The 21,969-nt window shown below is 42.9% G+C and overlaps 1 protein-coding gene and 1 pseudogene across 1 annotated transcript in view; both read right to left on the bottom strand.

Annotated features, from left to right (window-relative positions):
* Window positions 1–18,856, bottom strand: part of SDC2 (syndecan 2) — a 116,066-nt gene extending 97,210 nt beyond the window's left edge. The window contains exon 1 of the mRNA XM_090283539.1: window positions 18,237–18,856. Within this exon, the coding sequence (XP_090139665.1) occupies window positions 18,237–18,296 (60 nt within the window). The 5' untranslated portion in view covers window positions 18,297–18,856. The remainder of the gene's footprint in view (window positions 1–18,236) is intronic.
* On the bottom strand, window positions 383–869 carry LOC150004201 (ATP synthase F(0) complex subunit C2, mitochondrial pseudogene; annotated as a pseudogene).
* Window positions 18,857–21,969: the final 3,113 nt, after the last annotated feature.

Raw genomic sequence — 21,969 nt, forward strand, 5'->3', positions numbered from 1 at the left:
TATTTATACCTCAAGGCACAAAATAACAAGAGCAGCCTGGAAAAGACTCACAAGAGCAGTAATGCCCAAGGAAAGGAACAGCGAACACTGAGAAGCAACTCAAATGCTCTTTTAATATTAATTAAACCAACAAGAGTGTTTTGGGTAAATCTTATTAACGTAATACACAAAGTTTTGGGCAAATGAAATTTTAATTCATTTATATCAGATATGCCTTCAATCCACATTATCTTTATTATTAATACAGTATTTATTTGTCTTTCCTCTGTCAAACCCGGTGCCAACCACTTTCCCCAGGCTGCCTAGGGAGGTATAGGAAAAGGAACATCCAGGGCAGACAAGTCATGGGAGAAAGAACTTATGGGAGGTGGTGATGGCTCTTTCACATGGTGAAGAGGACGAGAAAAGCCACCATCTGGCAAAAGAGCCCCATGGCCTCTGACCAGGCAAAGTCCAGAATGGCAGAGAAGAGCTGTTGCTTCAGAGGAGGGTTCCTGGCATAACCAATGATGAGGCTCCCAAACACAGTCCCAATTCCAGCCCCAGAGCCTGCTATGGCAGCCCAGGCCTCAGCCCCAATGAACTTGGCTGCTGTGTTGATGTATCTTGAAATGGCGTTGGTTTGGAAGCCATGGCTAGAAATAAGTGAGGTCAGAGGATGTGGGGCTGCCAGGCTGCTGAGGCTCTCATCTGTCAGTGTCTCTGTTTGTTTCAGCATCACTGCAGACAGTGACCTGCTGAGCAGCTGAGAGGTGCTCCTGACCAGGGTGGGGGTGGAGACAATTTCGGGGGATGCACATTTTCGGGGGATGCGGGACTGTGGCAGGACAGCTGCTCCCAGGGCAGAGAAGACAGGACTCAACCCACATTTTTATTAAATGAACTATAAGTATTCGGTTAAGAGGCTTGGAAATAGCATGTTATTCTCAATATTAGATATTATTTTTATGTCATTTAAGACTACAACTCTTTTTTTTTTAAGCATTACATTGTATATTTTTGGAATACCCTGGTTGCATATGAATATAAGTCAACCATTTATATCATTTCTTCTAAAATCTGTGGAAAAGGCTTTGGCTGGTGTGATTCAGTGGATTGAGTGCTGGCCTGTGAAACAAGGGGTCGCTGGTTCGATTTCCAGTTGGGGCATATGCCTGGGTTGCGGGTGGGGTCCCTGGTTGGGGGCGTGTGAGAGGTGATCACACATTGATGTTTCTCTCCCTCTCTTTCTCCCTCCCTTTCCCTCTCACTAGAAATAATAGATAAAATCTTTAAATAAATAAAGTTTGTGGAAAAGAAATGCAGTCTGAAAATTACCTCAGTTCCTCTATGCAATGAGTAAGGTGTAAAATATATATATCAGAGGAAACAAACCCTTGAGAATGAGAGCATAAACATAAGTGCAATTCATCATTTTTGTGACACTCATCATTGTTTAATATACTACAGACCTCTATACAATCTTTAGCAGTTAAAGATGCAAACCATTTCATTGAGACTATTTTAGAAAAAGCATTTACCATTCAGCCCGAAATAAATAAATTTATATTTTCCTTTATTCATATTTACCAACCATTAAAATATTAAAATAGAACATCAAAGACACATTGCTACCATCTCCTATATTTACTAACCTCATCAAATAAATGTTCTGAAATGCCTTTTATCTAATATGCTAACAGTCTTCCAATATTCCATACCCAACTAAGTTGCCAGTGAATCCTCCCCCTTCCTGGCTTTACCATCCCCACCTTCTCCCCTTCCCTGTCTAGGTCCAAATGCCGATGAACAAAAAAGCCAAGTTAAGCTCACTCTATACATGTTTCCATTTTGTCACTAAACAGAGGTACAGGGGAGTTGTCACATAGATAGAGGGTGATGTCTGAGCCCATCCATATACAAGGTGGGTCTTCAAGAGTATGAGCCCTGGGGTAAACTGTGGTGTGTGCCAAACATCTTACCCTGGCGAAATCAGGTAAGGCAAAGATCAAGCTTAACAGGAATAACAAACAACCAGAGCATAGACGAAGGGAGGAAAGGTGTCTCTTCCAGACAACATCCACTCTCTCCTCCCTCCATTTTCTTTGGCGGCCAGTCCTTTCCTATCTCAGTCCTTGGGAATCAGGCAATGCTTCGTCCGCTTACAGTTCCAGGAGTGACACATGTGATCCAGGCCAGAGATAGCCAGTCCAGGCCAATCCAGAGTCAAAGAGAAGCTATTTTCCGACCTCACTAGTATAGTTGAGGAAAAGAGACTCTCTACTAAAATGGCTGAGAAGACACTTTGTTAACGTGGAGTTGCCAGGTCCCACACTGCCACCATACAGTGAGAGGTCTCTCCTGGTTGTCATTAATATCTGACATCTTCCCTTCTTTAGTAATACAACCTCCCCAGATTTTTACTGGGAACACGACCACCCATGTGGAGCCTTCACTTCCCAGTCTGCACTGCACCCTGTGTGACCATATGACTGTGTTCTGACAAGTGGGATGTAAGCAGAAGTGGCGTGTACACTTCCAGGCTGTGGCCTTAAAAGGATTGGGCATGTCCTCCTCTTGATTCCTTCTCTTGGCTGGGAGACAGCAAAGGTGGAGCCACAGGTAAGAGCTGAAAAGGAACATGGCAGAGCCATCACACCAGCCCTGTCTTGGGACTTTGATGTCAAAGGGAAATAAGACATCTAGTTATGCTGAACCACTATATTTGGCGATCTCTTTTTAACAGATTAGCTGTCTCCTCAATTAGTATAACACCTGGGAGTGAATATATCAAAGGAAAGTTACTTGGAAAGACAAAAATAAAATCTAAGTCCTGATAACATTACTTAAACCTCTTGATGCAGCAGGCCTGAAGACAGACTAGTTCTGGACTTCATTACCTGAGCCAAAATCTCCTTTTTATTGCTTACACCAGTCTGAGTTGGGATTTTTGTTACCTGTGTAACCGTAAGTAGTTAACTAGTTATTAAGAAAGGGGAGCAAAGAGAATTAGAGACAGAGCTTAATAAATTGGGGATCATAAACCTGTTTGCTTCACCAGGAAACTACAGCTTCATCCCCCAGGGGATCCCAGCATTGCTCCGCCAAGGGGGATTAACACCCCTCCCTTCCCCTCTGTGGTACCAGATTATTGCAGGCGCAGGGGGAGGAGCTAAACCAAAAAAGCCTGTCAGCCTAAGCGATGAACCAATCTAAAGCCCATGTCGTCGTCGGCAGCCGTCCGTCTTGAGAGACGATGGTGTAGCTTCTTAAGAGTCTATCTGCACCGCCGAGAATGGCTGTGCAGTCCGACTCGGGAGTGACACGGTATCTGTCTCCTCCCGTGTTGAATCGACATCTTGTGATGACGCTGGAGTGTCCTCTCCAGTGAAGCTGAAGCTACAGAGCCTGGGCAGGGTGATATGGAGGGTCTGCTGTTGCCCATGCAGCAGACCCCCCCTCTCTTCGCAGCTGAAGGGTCCAAGGGAAAGACGGAGTCAATACAGCTTGGCTTCAGGTGCGCCGCAGGAGTTGCCGGTGTTGACTACAACGTCAAACCGCCTTAGGGACTCCGGCTCCGGATTTTCTGTCGGGGTTTACTCCCTTAGCCTTTCCCCTGAAGAGGTTTGCCGCAAGGCAGCGGAGGTTTTTTGGAGTCAGAGTTTTCCTTCTCTGATGTGCCCTGACTGGAAGATCGAACCAGCGACACTTAGCTCGCAGGCCGACGTTCAATCCACTGAGCCAAACCAGCCAGGGGTATAAAGCCCATGAAAGCTTAAGAAATTGATTGGTTCTTTTGAAAAACCACCTGGTCCATCCGAAACCCAAGCTAACAAAATTCCAGGGGAACAAATAGTGCTCTTTTGCCCTGGCTCATGACCCACACTTGCCTCTTTCATTCACAAATTCTCCCTCATCCTAGAGAACAACCATGTGGGTCTAGCAGCTACGGAGACCCGCAGTATTTGGCGCAGGCTCCAAAGAACTAAGCTTTAATACAAAGCAGTAACTCTGGACCTCGGCTTTTGTTTTGGTCTTGCTGAAAACAAGGTTGGATTTTTTTCCATGGCAAAACATAGGGAGATGAGAAATTGGAAACCCAGGGGCCAGTTTCTATTTCTACCCAAATAAACTATGCCACACCACATTCTCCCATGCATGGGCCCTTGGAATGTTTTCCTCGCAATGCCATGGAAGAGTCTGATTTCCTCCGACAACACCTGCACCTAAAAGTGCCTTAACTGCTATCCCTCACTGGGTAATGGCTTACAGGCTATTGCTACACCTAATGGAGCCATCCCTTTCCTGCCAAAGGCTGCTTCCCTAGGTCAACACCAAGCAGAAGCCAAAGCAGCTATTTTGGCCTCTTCTTAAGGGCATTCTAGGAACTGACTTTTATAAGGAAACTCACTATTTCTATACAGTGGTATTTCACAAACTTTAAAGTGCTTATGAGTCACTGGAAGTCTTGTTAAAATGTAAATTACAACTTAGTAGTCTCATGGGATTCGAGATTCAGTTTTTCTAGTAAGTTCCCAGGTGATGTTCATGTGGCTGGGCTGGCGCCCACATTTTGTGTAGCAAGATCCTAAAGCTGGGGCCTGCAAGCCTGCCTGCAGGTTGGAGTCACTAAGGTGGCTTTTTAAAAAGACTGATGCCTGAGCCCCACAGCCAGGGGCTCTCATTTAACAGCACCCGTGCAGTCTGAGATGTGAACCACTCAGTAGTTCTCAAACCCTAGCATGCAATAGAATCACCTGGAGGGCTTTTTAAAACTCAGATTGCTGGGTTCTACCCCAGACTTTCTGATTTGGTTAGTCTGGAAGTCCATAAATCTGCCTTTCTAGCAAGTTCCTAAGTGATGCTGACCTGTCCACACTTTGAGAACCATTGACCTAATTAATGACTCAGTAATAGATGTCAATTTCTACCAAGAACAAACACTTCCGTCTGCAAACTGGAGTATATCAGTGCTCTGAAACAGACACATTTAACGCTATGGTTGCCAAAATAATAAACAGCTATGTTGACTTATTCTAGACATTAGAGACATATTAAGTTTAAAAGCCTATGAATCACTGCAAATGGCTCATTTTAACAGCTTGCTCAGAATAATACTTCTTCCAATTCTATTGTAGGAAAGATATATGTTGAATGGAAGTTTCTAAAGGGTCAGCATTTTAATGTTACCCAGCAGAGCAATTTTTAAAGGCTTTGAGAACTTTAGAATTCTTAAATGAGGCGTTTTTCCACCCCCCTGAGTCAATTAAAGATATCCCCTTTTATTCAAGGGATGGAAAATTGTGTTTCAGAGTTGAGTGAGGGCAAACAGCCTCCCAAATTAGATATCTGAACAAAGTAAACTATGAATAGATTAGAAAATGGGCTGCTGCTTTTTTTACTGAAGCAAGAACTAAAGACAACTCAGATGCCTTATTCATAGGACAGCCTAAAGCACTTTTTCTTCCCTACTTCAACAGGAAATCGTACAGTTCATGGAATTAATTCGACTTGAACCAAGTCCCAGAAGCTGAAGTGCAGTTACAATAAGAGGACCATCATTAAGATGTGTGTGTAGGGCTCATTAGTAAATTCAGAAAAGTCCTAGATACATTTCCAATCGGTAAAACACACAATCTCTGCTCAGAGCATGAACTCGCAAATCGAATAAGCTGACCAAACATGCTTTCCTGCAAGGAGGCCAAGAAGACAAACATTCTCTGTTCCACTAGGAAAAGTTTTCCTTTAGAGAGGAAAATGTTTCGATTTTTTAAGACATCCTCAGATAAACTTAATGTATACGTATACCTATAGCCTCTTGTCTGAAGAGCTCTCAAATGTACCATAGTCCACCAACAGAATTATCAGAAAACTATGAGCCAACAGAAAAAGATGTTGAGAAGCATAGAAAAGGAAGAAGATGGCCCTGGCTGGGTGGCAAAGTTGATTGGAGCGTCATCTTGTACGCCAAAAGGATGCATGTCTAATCCCAGTTAAGGCACATACCTAGGTTACAGGTTCCATCCCCAATTGGAGTGTATATGGGAAGCAATCGATCAATGTCTCTCTCTCACATCGATGTCTCTCTCTCTCTCTCTCTCTCTCTTTTCCTCTCTCTCTAAAATCAATAAACATATCCTCAGGTGAGGATTCTTTTTAAAAAATGAAGAAGAGCAAGCATTTCCCAATTCTGCCCAGTTTAGACTGAGACAGGCAGCAGAGAAGCCACTGCCTTCCAAGCAGTACAGAACATGCTGTAAGACAACAAAAAATTTACCTGCCAGGCTTCCCTCTAAGCTGGAAGAAACCAAGAAAGATATCCACAGCAGTGGTTTTCAAACCTTCGGGAAGTCAGAATCACCTGGGAAGCTTTCACAAGCAGCAAGCTGAGCCCCTGCCCCATACATTCTGATTTAATTGGTGCTGGGCAGGGCCCAGGCACAGAGAGCTTTTAGAAGCTCCCCAGGTGAATTTAATGTGCAGGAAGGATTGAGAACCACTGACTTAGAACCTGCCCTTCGCTCTACAGATGAGAACTAAGAGCTAGGGAGGTTGAAATGCATCTTCATTTTACCAAAACACAACACCCGCATAACAAGAAAAGAAAAAAGTAGACAAAATTCAGCCTCTCCTGTCTTTCCTCTCTGGTCAGTGGCACCATCTTTCCTCTCAGCCTCAGGTTCACAGCCTCAGAAGAGGACCCTTTCTTCTTTGATCAGCACATTTAAAGCGCCGTCCATTTCAATGAGCCCCAACGCAGAGGCGAGTGCGGACGCGACACCAGGCCCTCTTCTAAATGCTTGACACGCAGTAACTCACGCATCCTCACAGCATCTCTGTGGCTGTCCTCAGGCCTCAGCTCCTGTTGACAGGTGAGAAAACTGAGGCGGAGCGAGACTGAGTGACCCGCCCCAAGTCATACCGATACTGGCAGAGCTGGGGTTTAAAGAGATGCGCATTAACTCTACCCCCTTGGTTCTCCCATTGCCAGACTGAAGCTGGTGGGGAGGGGTTATCCAAGTAGCGCGCCAAATGTTGTGAAGAAATCAGAACACAGGCCAATCACTGCAAAGGAAGGGGCTCATACTTCGCTGTCCGCAGCTGCACCTATAGACTATATTACCAGCTTACCCATTTAAACGCGCTCATTGCTATCTTGAAAGATTATAGTATCATGTCAGGACTATTTAAAGCTAGAAAAACTGAGGATATAACTTATGCTGGACCACATAAAATACAGCCTCGTCAAGGTGTACAGCCTAGAAGTCGTGAGACAATTAGAGACAACGAATGGAAGGGGCCGATCATAGGTCTAAGGAGATTAGTGTAGTAACTTCTAATGTTATTCTTACAACAAATTCATTTCTTAAAAAATATCATCGCCAAAACTCAGTCTCTGATAAACTATGACTCAGATATATTTAGGTTATTACTCTAAGATTTACAAAAGCAGTGTTCAAGGAAAAAATATGTTGGGAGAAAGATGAACCTGCATCCAACATTGGTAAAAAAAACAACAAAACTGACTGAAAAGGTGCTTTTACCTGAGCCATTAGTGCCTCAGAGTCTCTTTTCCTGGAAGAGACTGTCATATGTTAAGAATAAAAATCCAAAAAATTCTCTTCTTCCTTTAACCCACAACAGCAGCTATTTCTGCCATTAAATCCACTCTTAATTCATGAGGATTTTGCTTCTAGTTTTGATTCTTATCTCTGGGAAGCTTTTATTCCCTTTCCTGCCCACAAATCTCCAGAATCTTCGTAAGGTTTACAAATCAACTTCACTTCATTCCCTGACCGCTCAGGGTCTTCCCACTCCCAGAGCTGTCAGTTCTCCTCCCCTAACAAGCCAAAAGGTTTGCAGACAAATAAAAGAATTAGCTGGAGCACTATTCTTGCTGGAAATGGAGAAATTATCTAATCATCACCTTAAGTTATTCATGTTGCGCAAATTGAATTAATCACATCGATGCACGCTGTATAACATATAATGTATGCCCCGTTTGGTATTTCATTTATTCATCAAACATGTGACCAAAATAAGTTTATTTGGTGCTAATCATTAGTGTGGGGGACAGAAAAGAAGGAGCCGAAAGGGAACCTTACATGGTAAGAAAAAATACACTAACAAATCAGATGGCCTCGGCCTAACTTATAACTCTACCACTTACTAAAAAACTGTGTGCTCTTGGAAAAATCAATTAAGCCTCTCTAGATAGACTTCCTTTTAAAAGTCAATTCCAGCTCTCTAATCCATTGTTACATACTGAAAAATCAGAATTCAAAAGAATATAATGAGAATCATCCCAACACTTTCATACCTCTTTCATTCCACAGCTCAGAGTATCTGATCTTAACACAGACGGTCCAGCTCTCACCATTGAGAGCGCAGAGCTTCTAGAGTATGGGGAATTAGACTGGTGAAATATAAGGTTTCTTTTCCCCCTGATATAAACATCAACAGATTATTCAGGTTCTAAAAAATGTCTTGCTCACTTTATCTTTTGTACATCTTAACACTCAGAAGCCTTTCCTTGGATAGCAGGTGGAGAAAAAGAGCAAATGAAAATCAAGTGTCTTCACATCATCAATAGAATTCTGATTTTTCTCCAACACACTTTGCCCCTTCAAAGAAGGTGGTTTTGTTTTTCTGGCAACAGCAACTCCTCTACTACAAGGAGTTCTTCTCAACTGTCTTCTTTGGCAGTTTTAATTGTTCGATATGTCTAAGCAGACAACAACAAACAGATGCGTATTTTTTATAAAGCGAATAGTAACTATGGGCCCAACCCATCTTCAATTACTCTAAATAACCGAAAGGTAGATAATAGTTGCTTGCAGGTAGGAATCATGTCATAATTTCTTTTTAACTTACAAGACAAGCAACAAATTTTGCCCTTGGTAAGTGTGTAGTAAAGTGAGTTCACTATTAACTGGCTTGGCAAACATAAACCTTCATTCATTCACTAATTAATCAAGATGAAAATCTAATCAAATAATATTATCAAATAACATACCACTCTTATCTAAATGAGTTTAGAACTGAAACATAAAGTTAAGAGTTTAATTCATTAGTAAACCTAACAGATAAGTCAGTGTTTACAACGTAAGATTCCAATTTGACCTTCTTTAAGAATTTTACAATCATAATCCCAAGTACTTCATTATATTCTCAAGTCTTAACTAAATTTCCAAAGTGTATACACGTCAATTTTGAGCTTTCTCTGAGTGTAATTCAGCTCCCTTAAACTGTGAAGAACATTGCTTTTCTGATGTCGAAATATGGATGACGGGGAAAGAAAAAGTAAAACACAGCATCACACCTAGCCTGATAAAAAATAAATTAGTCATAAATTTGTGAAAATGTATGTACGTTAGTGTCAAGGGTCAGAATGCAAGTGAGAAACAAGAAGCCTAGGCATACATATTTGTGCATATATAAAAAGAAATATTACAGAATCACTAAACTTAAAAGTCAGAAGGAAAGAGAAACAAATGTGTTTAAAAAACCTACTGTAGCTAAGGTTTTGTGTTAGAAGTTGTCAATCCTTACCGAGGCTAATCTTCAAAATATCCAAAATATCAAATTATTATCCCCAGTTTCACACTGAAAGAAATAAGCTCAGAGATTATAAGAAACTTCCCCATAGTCTCATGGCTTTTAGGGGCTATTACTAGCCACAGAATTCCAATACACCTGATTCCCAAACCTTCAAGATTATCCCCTATATTATCTTAATGTGGGAGAACACACAACTGAACCTTGGCAATGCCAGAACTACAACTTCATATGAATTAAAATCTATATATGTTATGATCTACACTTTATTGCATTGTCACACACCTGTCACCCATGTAACCAGAGACTGTTGCCTAACAACTCAGTAAACAGTGGCTTTCTGGTTCCTAAACATGCCAAGTAAATTGAGCCATCAGCGCAGATGTGCTAACCCTAATATAGTAAACCTTCAGTTAACCAGAAATTAGAGACCCTTATATTAACATCTTCATGAACTTTTATTACCAGATGCTTTTCTGCATCTGTTGAGATGATCATATTGTCGTCTCCTTTAAACTTAATAACTGCTCTGATGTGGAAGCTTTCCTGGAAAAACCCTACTTGGACTCATCATTATTCTCTTAATAAGCTGCTGTATCCAGTTTCATGACATTCTATTTAAAATTTTGGCATCTATGGTCACAAGTGAAGTTGGACAGCAGATTTGTTTTCTTGTGCTCTCCTTGTCTGGTTTTGACAGAGAGTAATGCTAACCTCATAAAATGAAAAAGAATAGCCTTCTGTATTCTCTAGGCTCTCGGACAACAATTACTATCTGTTCTGAAGGATCAGCAGAACTTACTTGTAAAACCGTCTAGGTCTGGTGCCATTTTTTAATTGAAATTTTTGCTGAGGTAATTGTAGGCTCACATAAAGCTATAAGAAATAATACAGAGATCTCTTGTGCCCTTTACCCAGTCTCTGCCAATGGTAACATGTTATGAAACTATTGTAAATATATCACAACAAGAATATTGACATCGATACAGTCCACCAGTCTTATTCAGAGTTCCCCAGTTTTCCTTATCCTTATTTGTTTGTGTGCATGTGTGTGTGTGTTGTTTACTGATATACAATTTTATTAATGTGCAGGTTTGTACATACATATACATACATATATATATATAGTGTATACATATATTCTGTATATAGTATATATTATATATATTTAATACAACCGAAGTTTTATCATACAGTTTTATATCCAACTTTTTCTATTGCAGTTTCCAAGTTATAAACATTCTTCAAATACATTTTTAATGGCTGTATAGTACTTAATGTACAGATTACAATCTTTTATTTAACCATTCCTTTATTATTGCTTCCATTTTTAACTATTCTAAGTAAAGTTTCAATAAACACACTTACCGGCTATGATTATTTCCTTTGGATAGATTTGTAGAGGTAAAATTACTGGAAAAGATGGGCTTTTTACAGCTCAACACAGATTCATCCAGTCTGTAAGGAACCTTTCTGGGCCAGAAATAATCAATGGCGTATTCTCTCACATCACCCACATTTAGAGAAAAGCTGAGTACCAGCTTATATATCCCCAATATCTCAACAAAACACTAGGCCACCCCAAGTCAGGGAAGGGAGCCCCAGTAGGAAAAGGCAGGATGAATCATGCATAGCCTGGGCTGTCCTCTCAGCTGGGGCTAATCAGCCCATTCCGTGTGCCAAGCCCCTACTCTTTAGGGAGGACGCAGAAAACCAGGAATTAGAATAACAGTAAAGAACATGTGACATAGAGCATGAACATGCCACTGTGTTAAAAGCTCTTACCTATAATGTCTCACATAATCCTCAGAACCTATTTTAGGATATTCCATTTTACAGATGAGAAAACTGAGCAGAGGGAGATTAAGAAACTTGCCCAAGATAAACAAAGTAAGTGGATTCAAACCCAGGCAAGTTTCACTCTAGCACCCAGGCTCTCAACCACTCTACCACACTTCCTGCTCACTTAGAATCCTGCTTGTGGTCCCTACCACACTGACACTGGGCTCCAGGGCTACGCAGAGGAAGCAAAGGGAAGGCACCAGCTAAAGGCTCCACTCTGGGAAGGAAGGTCTAGGGCAGACACCAAAGGAGAAGCCTGATATCCCTCAGTAACTTATGCCTTAAAAAGCCCTCCTAACTACAAGTCTGTTTTCTTCTATCTACAATGAAAGTGAATTCTATCACATCAGCAGGTCTTTACACTACACTGGCTTATATCAGAAAATATATTGGAAAAGGCAAGACACTAGATCATGAGCATTCGGAGCAATGTATATAACCCTAATACACAGTAAATACTCAGTTCAAGGTAACGAATTAATCAGTTATTAGAAATGACTTAACTTTTCTGTAATGTGAATGAATTCCTTACTTCAAGAATAAAATAGGAAGTATTTGACAGGAGCTAAAAAATCACTTCATGATTAGGTGAATCATAACATTTCTCTAATCATACCCTTAAGCAAACAGAAAAATAAATATTAAAGACAGAAAGTTCCTCCAGCTCATTCCATCATTTTTAAGATGAGGAAGCTAAGGTCTCAGATGGATTAAGATAGTTAATTAAATGTGTGCAAAGCCTTACTTTTGCCCTAAATATTGTATATTTATTTTTGTCTTTACATTTCACAATAAATCACATGCAAACACATACTTAACCTCTACTCATTTCGGGGTAAGAACTTGAAAAAATAACTTTCTTTTAATAATTGGATATTTTGTTCCACATGTCATTCTTACCATAAGACAAAATTCTATGAATTGCACACTCTTCTTAAATAATCAGTACTATTTATCTGTAATATGCCTGTATCATCATAAGAAAAGAAACATCAAAACACTAAAGGGCATATTTACTGCATTTTGTGATATTACTGTTCTGTGATATTTTTCACAAAACAGTTTCAACAGCAGAGGAAAGAAATGTGAACACATATCTCATCTTTAGTGAAAAAAATTTTTTTAGCTTGTAGTCCAAGACCATGAACTGGCTTTTATATCACCAACTGCATACCAGTGGCCTCTCTCTACCAATACAAAATTCAGATGGGAAATCTCCAGAGACTTCAAGGCTTCTCCCCTTCTCCCAGTCCTATCAATTCTTTGAGATGCTTCAGAAAAAGACATTCACAAGTCTATTTCAATAGTCTTCTTTCCTATTCACAGGCAGTCACCCCTCTAGCCTTGTTGCTAAAGCTAATGTTGCCCTAGAAACAGACTTGTCAAAACCCAAGGAAGATATTCATAGTAAGATCCAAAGCTCAAAGGACAAATTCCATGCATGTCTACCCTTAAAAAAAAATAGTCCTTTTCTAGTCCCCAGTGTCCCAACACTCCCTCACCACTCCTGCCACCTCATTCTAGGTGACCGCCAACACTCCAGAATGCAATGCACACGTAACTCTCTCCTTCCTACTTGCTGGAATCTCCATCCAGCTGAAGGAAACAGGAGGTAGCATGAACGTACACTGACAATGTGCAGGACTGGACATCAATGGCTTGTTTATTCTTCATACCCAAACTGCAATGTTGATGAACTCAGGTCTAGAGAGTCAAAAATGTCAAAAGAGCCCAGGTCCACCCCCAGCTACTGGATTTACGTGACCCTAGACCACACTGCTCAAAGCAGCCAGAGGGAAGCAAGCTCCAGCCAGACCAACCAACCCTTGTCACAGCAGCATCAACAGCTGTTCACTGCAGGGGTCAAAGGTGTGGAACAGGCCTTCCACTCAGGTGGCACCAACCTCTCTAGAATGTCAGAGGTCTAAGAGGCCTTAAGAACATCTTATTGACTCCCTGATTTCATAGTCAAGAAAACAAAGGCAAAAAAATAAAAATAAAGAAAATAAAAAAAATAAAAAAACCACTTAGTATCTCTGTGCTTTAAGCTCCATTCTTATGCTCCCTCCTCTTGTGTTCACAACAGCTGTGTTATAAAGGCATTCTTAGGTCCAATTTATACACACTTGTGTACCTTTTTTTTAAGTGACTCAGTTTACTGGCAAAACTGAGTCAGTGGCCAAATACTAGCACCTTGACTCAGAGCTGTCCACCTTCCACATCCACCCACTCTGCACTCTGCCCTTGTTCCCTGAGCCACAGAGTTACTTTCTGCAGGAAGCCCTGGGAGTAAAACAAAATAGCATGGATTCTGGCGTAAAATGTATAACCAGTGCTTCCCACATGTGGCTGGTTCATTAGAATCATCTGAGATGCTTCATAAAAATATAGACCAATCCACCTCCATTTAGATTTCTAATCATGTAGTTCCGAGAGGAGGCCTTGAAATTGGTGTTTTTACATACTTTCAGTGATTTTGATCATCAGTCCACCTGCCTACTTACAAAAAGACAAAAACAACGTCTGGATCATTCACAAAAAGCTATTCAGAGTTTATACTTGAATCAATAGACTCAAAGGAGAAACGGTGAAGAGGTGGTGTCCCAGGAACCTTCACAACAGAGAGACCAGTAGGCGACAGCCCAGAAACATGACCAAGAGTGATCAAGGGGGTATAAGCCAGAAGGATCAATATTATGGAGCATCGTATAAATCTGGCAGAGATATTTAGACACTCTATCATGATAACAAGAAAACACAGAGTTTATGGGGAATGGGCAATATGATCAAAGTGATACAGGATAAATCAAACAGCAGGTGAGCATTGGAGCCAGGAAGGACAACTACAAGGCTGTGTACATGGAGGGATGAGCTGGCAAAGCCCCAAGAGAGAAGAAACTTATGGGGAAAACTATCTGGATCACTAGAATGAGAACTCCCAAAAGATAAGAGGGATCTGCTCACTGCTTTATTCTAAGCATTTGTAGGGGCTGAATAAATATTCATGGAATGAACAACATGTAGGTGGATTTAGAGGCCAAATGGATGTGGAAGTCAACAAAGATAAGTGGGTCGAGGACATCTCCAAGATTCAAATCCAAAAGACTATGATTAAGAGATGATACAGGCACAGATGACTGGTCCATGAAAGAATTCGGTGATTTTGAGATGCTGTAATGTACTGTTGACAGTGGCATGAATGGCAAGTCTTCTGTTTTGGGAAGAAGAAAATGGTGGGTGAGATCTTTCAGTCTGATTTTAGGAAATGGAGGAGGGCGAGTCTCATGAGAATATAAACTCAGATAACATTCCTTACATGACCTATTGGATCACTGCCTGCTGACATGCCAACAGCACAGTGACTTGACCAGACTCCCTATAAACCTTAATAACAAAGGTGGCCAAGCTCTATGTGGCTGGGTCAGCCTCATAAAGATTTCCCAATACTAAATTGCCTCAACTCAAAAAAAAGTGGAAGTTGGGGGGGGTAACACCCCAGAGGGGAGGGGAAAAACTCACAACACCACCCCTAGAGATTACATTATTTATCTTGCCAACCTGAGGCGACCCCAGGCCACCTATAGCTGGCCAGTCAGGTCTCTAGGGGATTCTGGAGAATTGAGAACTAGTCTTACCTGGGAAAAAAACTAAATGATCCATTGAAATCTCTTCCAAACTAATGATTATTCGAGGTCCCATTTGAGTATTATGTTACACAGTCTTTTGAAAGGTGAGCACCATCAAAACTTGAAGTGCCAGGTTCCAGAAGTAAGAGTTGGAGGGCACACTCAAATTCTTTTTGGGCACCCATCTTCTGTAAGCCTGGCTTGTAAGACCTTTCCTTCTTAAATGACATCTAGCAACTGCTAATATGCAACCAACAGAGAAAGAGCCCTTGTTTCTATAAAATTCTCCAGTAAAAGTAATTTGTTTCATTACTTGAACAGCCAACATATATATTTTTAAAGAACAGCAAAAGTTTATATGGTTCCAATTTTATTTTTCCTTCTATTGCAAACTTTTCAAAGCCTGCCTTTCATAGTACATTGAGAGGTAATGCATAGGTCCAAATGACTTGACAGTTTCTCTGAATTGACATACATTTAAGAATTTGTATAAAATTCCACTAGTTCAAAATGCTTCCTTTTTAAAAACATATTTCCAGTTCAAATTAGGAATTTACAAGTCTGCAATATATGATTTCTAAAGCTAAACAGTCACGTAAAAACTGGATAGAGGAACAGCAGCATGTCACTACCACCACACTCAGTCCTTCCCCTTGCACAGCGTTGCTCAGTGAAAGTCCCAACCTGCTGGTGGAAAATATGAATGCATCACCACAAGCAGGCTGCCTCTGCTGTTCCCAGTGTCCATAAAGGAAGGAAGGGCCACCAATTCCTTTGCACAAACAGCTTTGAGCCTTGGTTCCTGAGATTTTCTTTTTTTCTTTACCCTTACACTTAGTTTAAACTAAAGAATTCATGAACTGTGGGCATTTTTCCTTTCTTGCTTTTAAAGAGGCTCAGAAGATCACTGCTTCTAACTCCCAGGAAACAGCAGTTTTCAAAAATGCCAAGGTACTGGAAATAATGCACTATAATGAATAAATGTTTAAAAATTAAATCTTTCAACTTTGTATACATTTATGCTGCTGTACATGAAACAAACACAGACTGAAAAGTAATGTAAATGGACTATTAGTCATCCTAGGCTTTGAAACAGCTTCTATTGAGAACAACTGACTTGTTGCCTAACAAAGACTCTGCTAGAGTCTCCAAGTTGACATTTAAAAAATATCTAATCACCCTTTTGGATGATATTCCAATTACTGAAAACAGTATCTACCACAGTGAAGCAGCTCACTTGGAAACCATCCAATTCTGGTTGGACATGAGAAATAGTCAAACTCCAAAAACAAGTTTGGGAAAAAGGTGCCCCTGGGGAGGACAGGTATAGTTCAGCCAAAAAGCTTCCGTAAGAAACACTACTGTCCGATTTATTCAAAAACCCCGAGAGGCAGAAGATAGAGACATTCTTTTTCCAGAATCCCCAAATAGTAACATTTCTTAGCAAACCCTGAACAAGTCTCAGCAAAAAAGGGCCTCCTTAAAACCCTGCACAGCTTTTTAGGCAGGCTTCTCCCTTTGCCCTGTTTTGCAACAAGATGAGTACTAATTTATTTCCCCCCCTGAAATTAACAGAGAATCTCTCCCCTTTTGTGTACAACAAGCCAAAGTTCTGAACTGGCTGGGAGACTACCAATCCCCGTGGATTAAAGAGCATTTGCCAAAGAGAAATAATACTGATAAAGTTCAGAGTTCTATTTTACAGCCTGAACAACCAACTACTCAACTATTCTGTACAGTGTACAATTCCACATGCTCCCCAATCTCCAATAACCTATGAGGATCTGCCAACCCACACAGAGGCTTCCACACTGACGAAAAATGTCCATCTGCTGCTCTGTGCCAAAGAGGTTTCCCAATCCTAAATTGCCTCAACTCAAAAAAGAGGGGGGAAGTAACACCGCAGAGGGGAGGGGAAAACACACCACCACCCCTAGAGATGACATTATTTGTCTTGGAAGAGACATTTCAGATAATTAGAAACGGACAAGGTATTAAGTGGCAAAAGGAGGAGATATGGGGAACAAGAAGGCACAGAAACAGCTGTACTTCCTGACTGAGACCCCAGGCAGCACTGAGGCTGCAGACGTAATCCGGGCTGCTTGGGCTTCCACCTAGCCCTGCAAAGCTCAGGGCGCCCAGGTACGGGCTGCCAAGCACAAGGGGAAGCCCAGGAAACAGTTCCCATTAGAGGGCGCCCTTTGGGCAACGTAGAGAACCAAGCCGCAGCCACCAAATCCCACCCAAAGGAGAACCAAGTGCCCACTTCCAGAAACCAAGTGCCTGCAGCCTGCCGTGGTTAGAAGAGACTCCTCCCGGCCTCCAGTGCACCCCTACCAGGGCCAGCTATGGAGAGCATGGGGAGCTGGATGCCTAGATCCCAGAGCTACCAGGCGACCCGAGGCCGAGCGGTGTCACACGCACCACGCTTAGCTCTGCACGCTGCACTCCAGTGCAATCAGTATTAAAATGTCCTCCTGCCCCAAGGGCCCGCGGGCCGCCCTCCGTTCTTCAGGAAGGAAGGGAATGCAGCAGGACAGGGATTCCAGCTGCCAGCACCCCAGTATTTTCCGGCCGTTTCGCGCGCCCCCCGCGGGAACGCAGACTGCGCCTCCATGGTTAGCATTTCCACAGTGTCTGCTCCCTCGCCCCAACCACAGAGAACATCAAACAAAAGAACTTTTGCAAACTTCCCTCTCCCAATACTCGTGGCGTTCTTAAATCAGGGTCACCTCTGCCCAGAACTTGCATTCAATCGGGTAGGAAAGCTGGCGTGGGGATATGGTGTGCAGAGAAAGGGACCTCAAAGTTTCCTGGTCACCCCTGGGTCTCAGGGAGCCCGCGGAGGGGACCCGTTCCCTTGCAAACACTATCCGGGTCCCCATCTCCGGCCACCCTTTCCCCCTCGGTCCTTCCCCGGCTATGCAGCAAGACTCTCTGAGCACGAAGAAATTGGCTGTGACTTCAGGGGCCTCTGCGGTCTGACAAAACTGCGATTCTTGCGCCCTCATCCCCAGGGACCGGGGGCTACTCAGGCAAGCAGTGCTTTTCTGTGGGGAGGGAAGGCAAGAAGGGGTGGAGAAGCGAGCGCATTTGTTCCAGCAGCTCCCTGGGGGTGTGGGGAGGTGAAAGCCCCCAAGTGGCGCTCCCTGATTCCTGCCGGAGCTGCGGATTCTTCTCAGCCTCGAACACCCCTAAACAGAGTGCACGATCCCCGCCTGGCCCACTCACCGACTCCGCGGACACGCAGGCCACCAAGCCCAAGGTGAGCAGAATCCAAGCGCGCTGCATATTCCCCGAGGACCGGCTGGGAACTGCCGCTTGCAATGAGGGCGAAACGTAGCCCCTTGCCCAGCACCGGGCGCAGCCCTCGCAGAGGGATCTATCTGGAGCAGGGGGCTCCGGCTCAAGGCTCGGGGGCGCTCGCTGCCTCCTCCTGCGCCTGCTCCGCGCTCTTTGGCTGCGCCCCGGGAACGCAACGCCTTCTCACTTGTTGGTTTCTGCACTCCTTACACCGAGTTGCTGCTCAGGGGAATCTGCTCTCTGGAGCTCTTCTAGCTCTGCTGTTATTTCACTCCTCCGCGGACTCCTTCCCTGCGTCGCAGCTCAGCTTCTTTTCTTGAGGAATAAATTAGATGGCTTGCAATGTAGCTGCAGCTGAAGTTTGGGGGCAGAGCAGTGGGGGTATGCTCCGCTCGGCTGGAGCTCCCGGAGTATCTGGATAGAAACGCGGCTGGTGGCTCAGCGGCTGCGCCCCTCCTCTACCGCGCCACCACCTCCCTCCCGGGGTCCTCCTCCTCTCCTCCTCCTCTTCTCCTCTCCTCCCTTCTTCCCTCCCTCCAGAGCTGGCTGCTCCGGGCGCCTCCGGGCGTCTGGGGGAGAAGAGGCGGCAATGTGACTCCTAGCTAAACCCGAGAGAAATTCCTACGGGATTACGCTGGGATTGGCAGCCCCAGGGACCAGTGGGCGCGGGCAGCTCGGCGTTTTGGCTGCTCTGGGTCGGTTTGTCTGCAGTCAATACTCCAGTGCTCCCTCATTTTCTCGCCCCCCTTTCCTCTCTCCTCTCCATGCTCTTTTCTTCTCTATTTTGATTTCTCGTCACTTTCATTTTTTCTGGAGAAAGATCGGTGAAACCACAAGGGACATGTTTAGCTTTTCTGCCTGAGAGTATTAGACCATTGAAGGGAAAAAAAAAAAAACGGCTTTGAGAGTTGGAAAAAACATATATACAAAGTTTACAGATGCCTTTAAGCAGTGTGAAACGTTTTTAAATCTCCAATTTACGATAATTGCATTTTAAAAGAGAAGGCAATAAAGGTAAAAAACGTGTACTAAGAGTATTTTCCACCCCAGACCCCACCCCCACCCGGCCAAAAGAAAAGTAGAAGAAGACTCCTGTAAATCTAAAATGCAACACTTTCAAAGCTCATAATTTCATTAAGAGCTTAAATACCATTTCTGCCTCACACGCAGTTTAAGCCCCTAAGGCATTTTATAGGCTTCATTTCAGCATAGAGGTGTTAACATTTGGAAGCTACATATAGGATAGTTTGATGAAAAATTGGATGGAGACCCTGAATAATAACAGATTTAAGAGAACTTCAAAGAAAAAAGGGATAAAGTAATTTCTAGTTTGAAGAAAATAATGAGCATGTATTTCCCGAATGAAAGTAATTGATCTGAAATATTTTGTTTTAATTTTTTTTTAATTCCATGTCTAGGCTATACTACTGAACATGGTAAATGCATATCCCTTTCCAGTTTTTAACACTATTTTTCTCTCTGACTTATGGAGTAAATGAATTATGAAGCCATTCTGCTTCTATAATGTCATCTCTAGGAGACCATGGACCTTTAGGTCTTGCCCACCACACCATTTTCTCATTCCTGGTACAAAAGACACACAATAAATATTTATTGAATATATTTTGTAAATATTTATTGAACTCATTCTAGCCCCGTCCAGGTGGCTCCGTTGGAGCGTCCACCGGTACACCAAAAGGTTGCAGGTTTGATCCCTGGTGGGGGCGCTTCCAGGAGGCAACCTATTGATGTTTCTCTCTCGCTCTCAAATCAATAAACATATCCTCCACTGAGGATTAAAAATCAATCTATACTGAATAAGAGTTAAAACTAAGATACATAGACATAACTATATAGAGACTAGGCTATGATCATTTTTAAACTTAGTATTAGAATAAAATACAGTCATACTCTAAGTGAGAATTACATCTAAGTAACGTTTCACTGTAATAAATATAAAAGAAAGAAATTTAGAGAACTGGAGAGTTACAACTCAAAGTTGGAGACATCCAGCTCTTTGCTGATGCTGAGCTGCCAAATCTTCATTGGCTTGTACACATGCTGGTAGGACCTGGTGAAGCCCAAATTCATGAGGGATGCAAAATGGCAAAACCCCAAGGATATGAAATTCAAGGTGCTTGAACTTCAATACAGTTCTCCCATTCACCAGAAAAACCAACTAATCTTTACAAGCCATTACTAGAGTTTTCCTGCCCACACTGATTGGTCTATTATTCAAATAAAAGAAAGATGAATCAATTCCGGCCAAGATGGAGACATAGAGAGACATGCTGTGTCTCCCTCCACAAATAAGAAGGAATACAACTACCTCAAAACTAAAAACAACCAGAAGTTGTGGAAAATCAAACTGCATGGTAGTCCAGCAAACAAAGATATAAAGAAGAAATACTCATCCAGACAGGTAGGAATGGCGGAGCTGGGATGGAGAGGATGCAGTGTGGTGGCGGTGGCATCGGCAGATCGGCAAAAAGTGCAGTCACACGTTTTAAAAAGTCCGGAGGTACACTGGGGAGCATTCCCAGCTCCTCACCAGAGCTCGAAGCTCACGGTCCCAGCACGGGGGAAAATCAAGCCTCATTGTTTCTGACTGTGCAGACCAGTGGGGGTTGGGGCAGAGGAAGAAACTGTCAGTCTCTCAGCAGAGTCCACTTGTTTAAAGGGCCCCCACGGTCCTAGAACATCCGCAGACCTACCCACTCTGGGAAGGACGGCCAGGGCAACAGCTAGAAAGGCACCAGTCCAATACAGAAGTGGGAGAAGTGCCTGGAAAAGAGGCGAGTGCTGGGCAAGTGGCATTGTTCCCTCTCAGACCCATCCCCCTCGTACAGCGCCACAAAGTGGTGAAACAGGTCGCCCTGTACTGACTAATCCCTAAGCCTCCGCCCCTTACAGCGTAACAGGAGTGACAGCTCTACCTGGGATGCAGAGGCAAACAAACATAGGAGCCTGTCAGAATGAGGATACAGAGAAATATGGCCCCAAAGGGGGAAACAGATCAAGGTTCCAGTGGGAGAACTAAGCGACGAGGAGATAGCCAACCTCACAGACAAGGAGATAGCCAACCTCACAGACAAGGAGAGCAAACCTAACAGATGCAGAATTCAAAACACTGGTGATAAAGATGTTCACAGGCTTGACAGATATGCTTGAGTACGGCAAACGCATAAGAGAAGAAGTGAAGGCTATGCTGTGTGAAACGAAGGAAAATCCACACAAAACCAATGGTGAAGGGAAGGAAACCAGGGTTCAAGTCAATGATTTGGAACATAAGGAAGAAAACAACAGTCAACCAGTGCAGAATGAGGAAGCAAGAATTGAAAAAAATGAGGAAACTTCCCAAATTTTGCAAAAGAGATGGACATACAGGTCTGGGAAGCACGGAGGGTCCCGGGCAAGCTGGGCCCAGAGGGGACCACACCAGGATGCATCATGACTGAGATGCCAAAGGTGAAAGATAAAGACCGAGTCCTGTGGGCAGCAAGAGAGAGGCAGAGAGTTGCCTACAAACGGGTGCCTATAGAACTATCAGCTGATTTCTCAGAGGACACTTTGCAGGCAGGAAGGGACTGTCAAGCAGTATTTAATGTGATAAAAGGCAACCTGCAACCAGGATTACTCTATCCAGCAAGGGTATCATTTG

Source organism: Furipterus horrens, unplaced genomic scaffold (assembly GCF_987537825.1).
Source record: "Furipterus horrens unplaced genomic scaffold, mFurHor1.1.pri manual_scaffold_7, whole genome shotgun sequence".
Taxonomy (NCBI): domain Eukaryota; kingdom Metazoa; phylum Chordata; class Mammalia; order Chiroptera; family Furipteridae; genus Furipterus; species Furipterus horrens.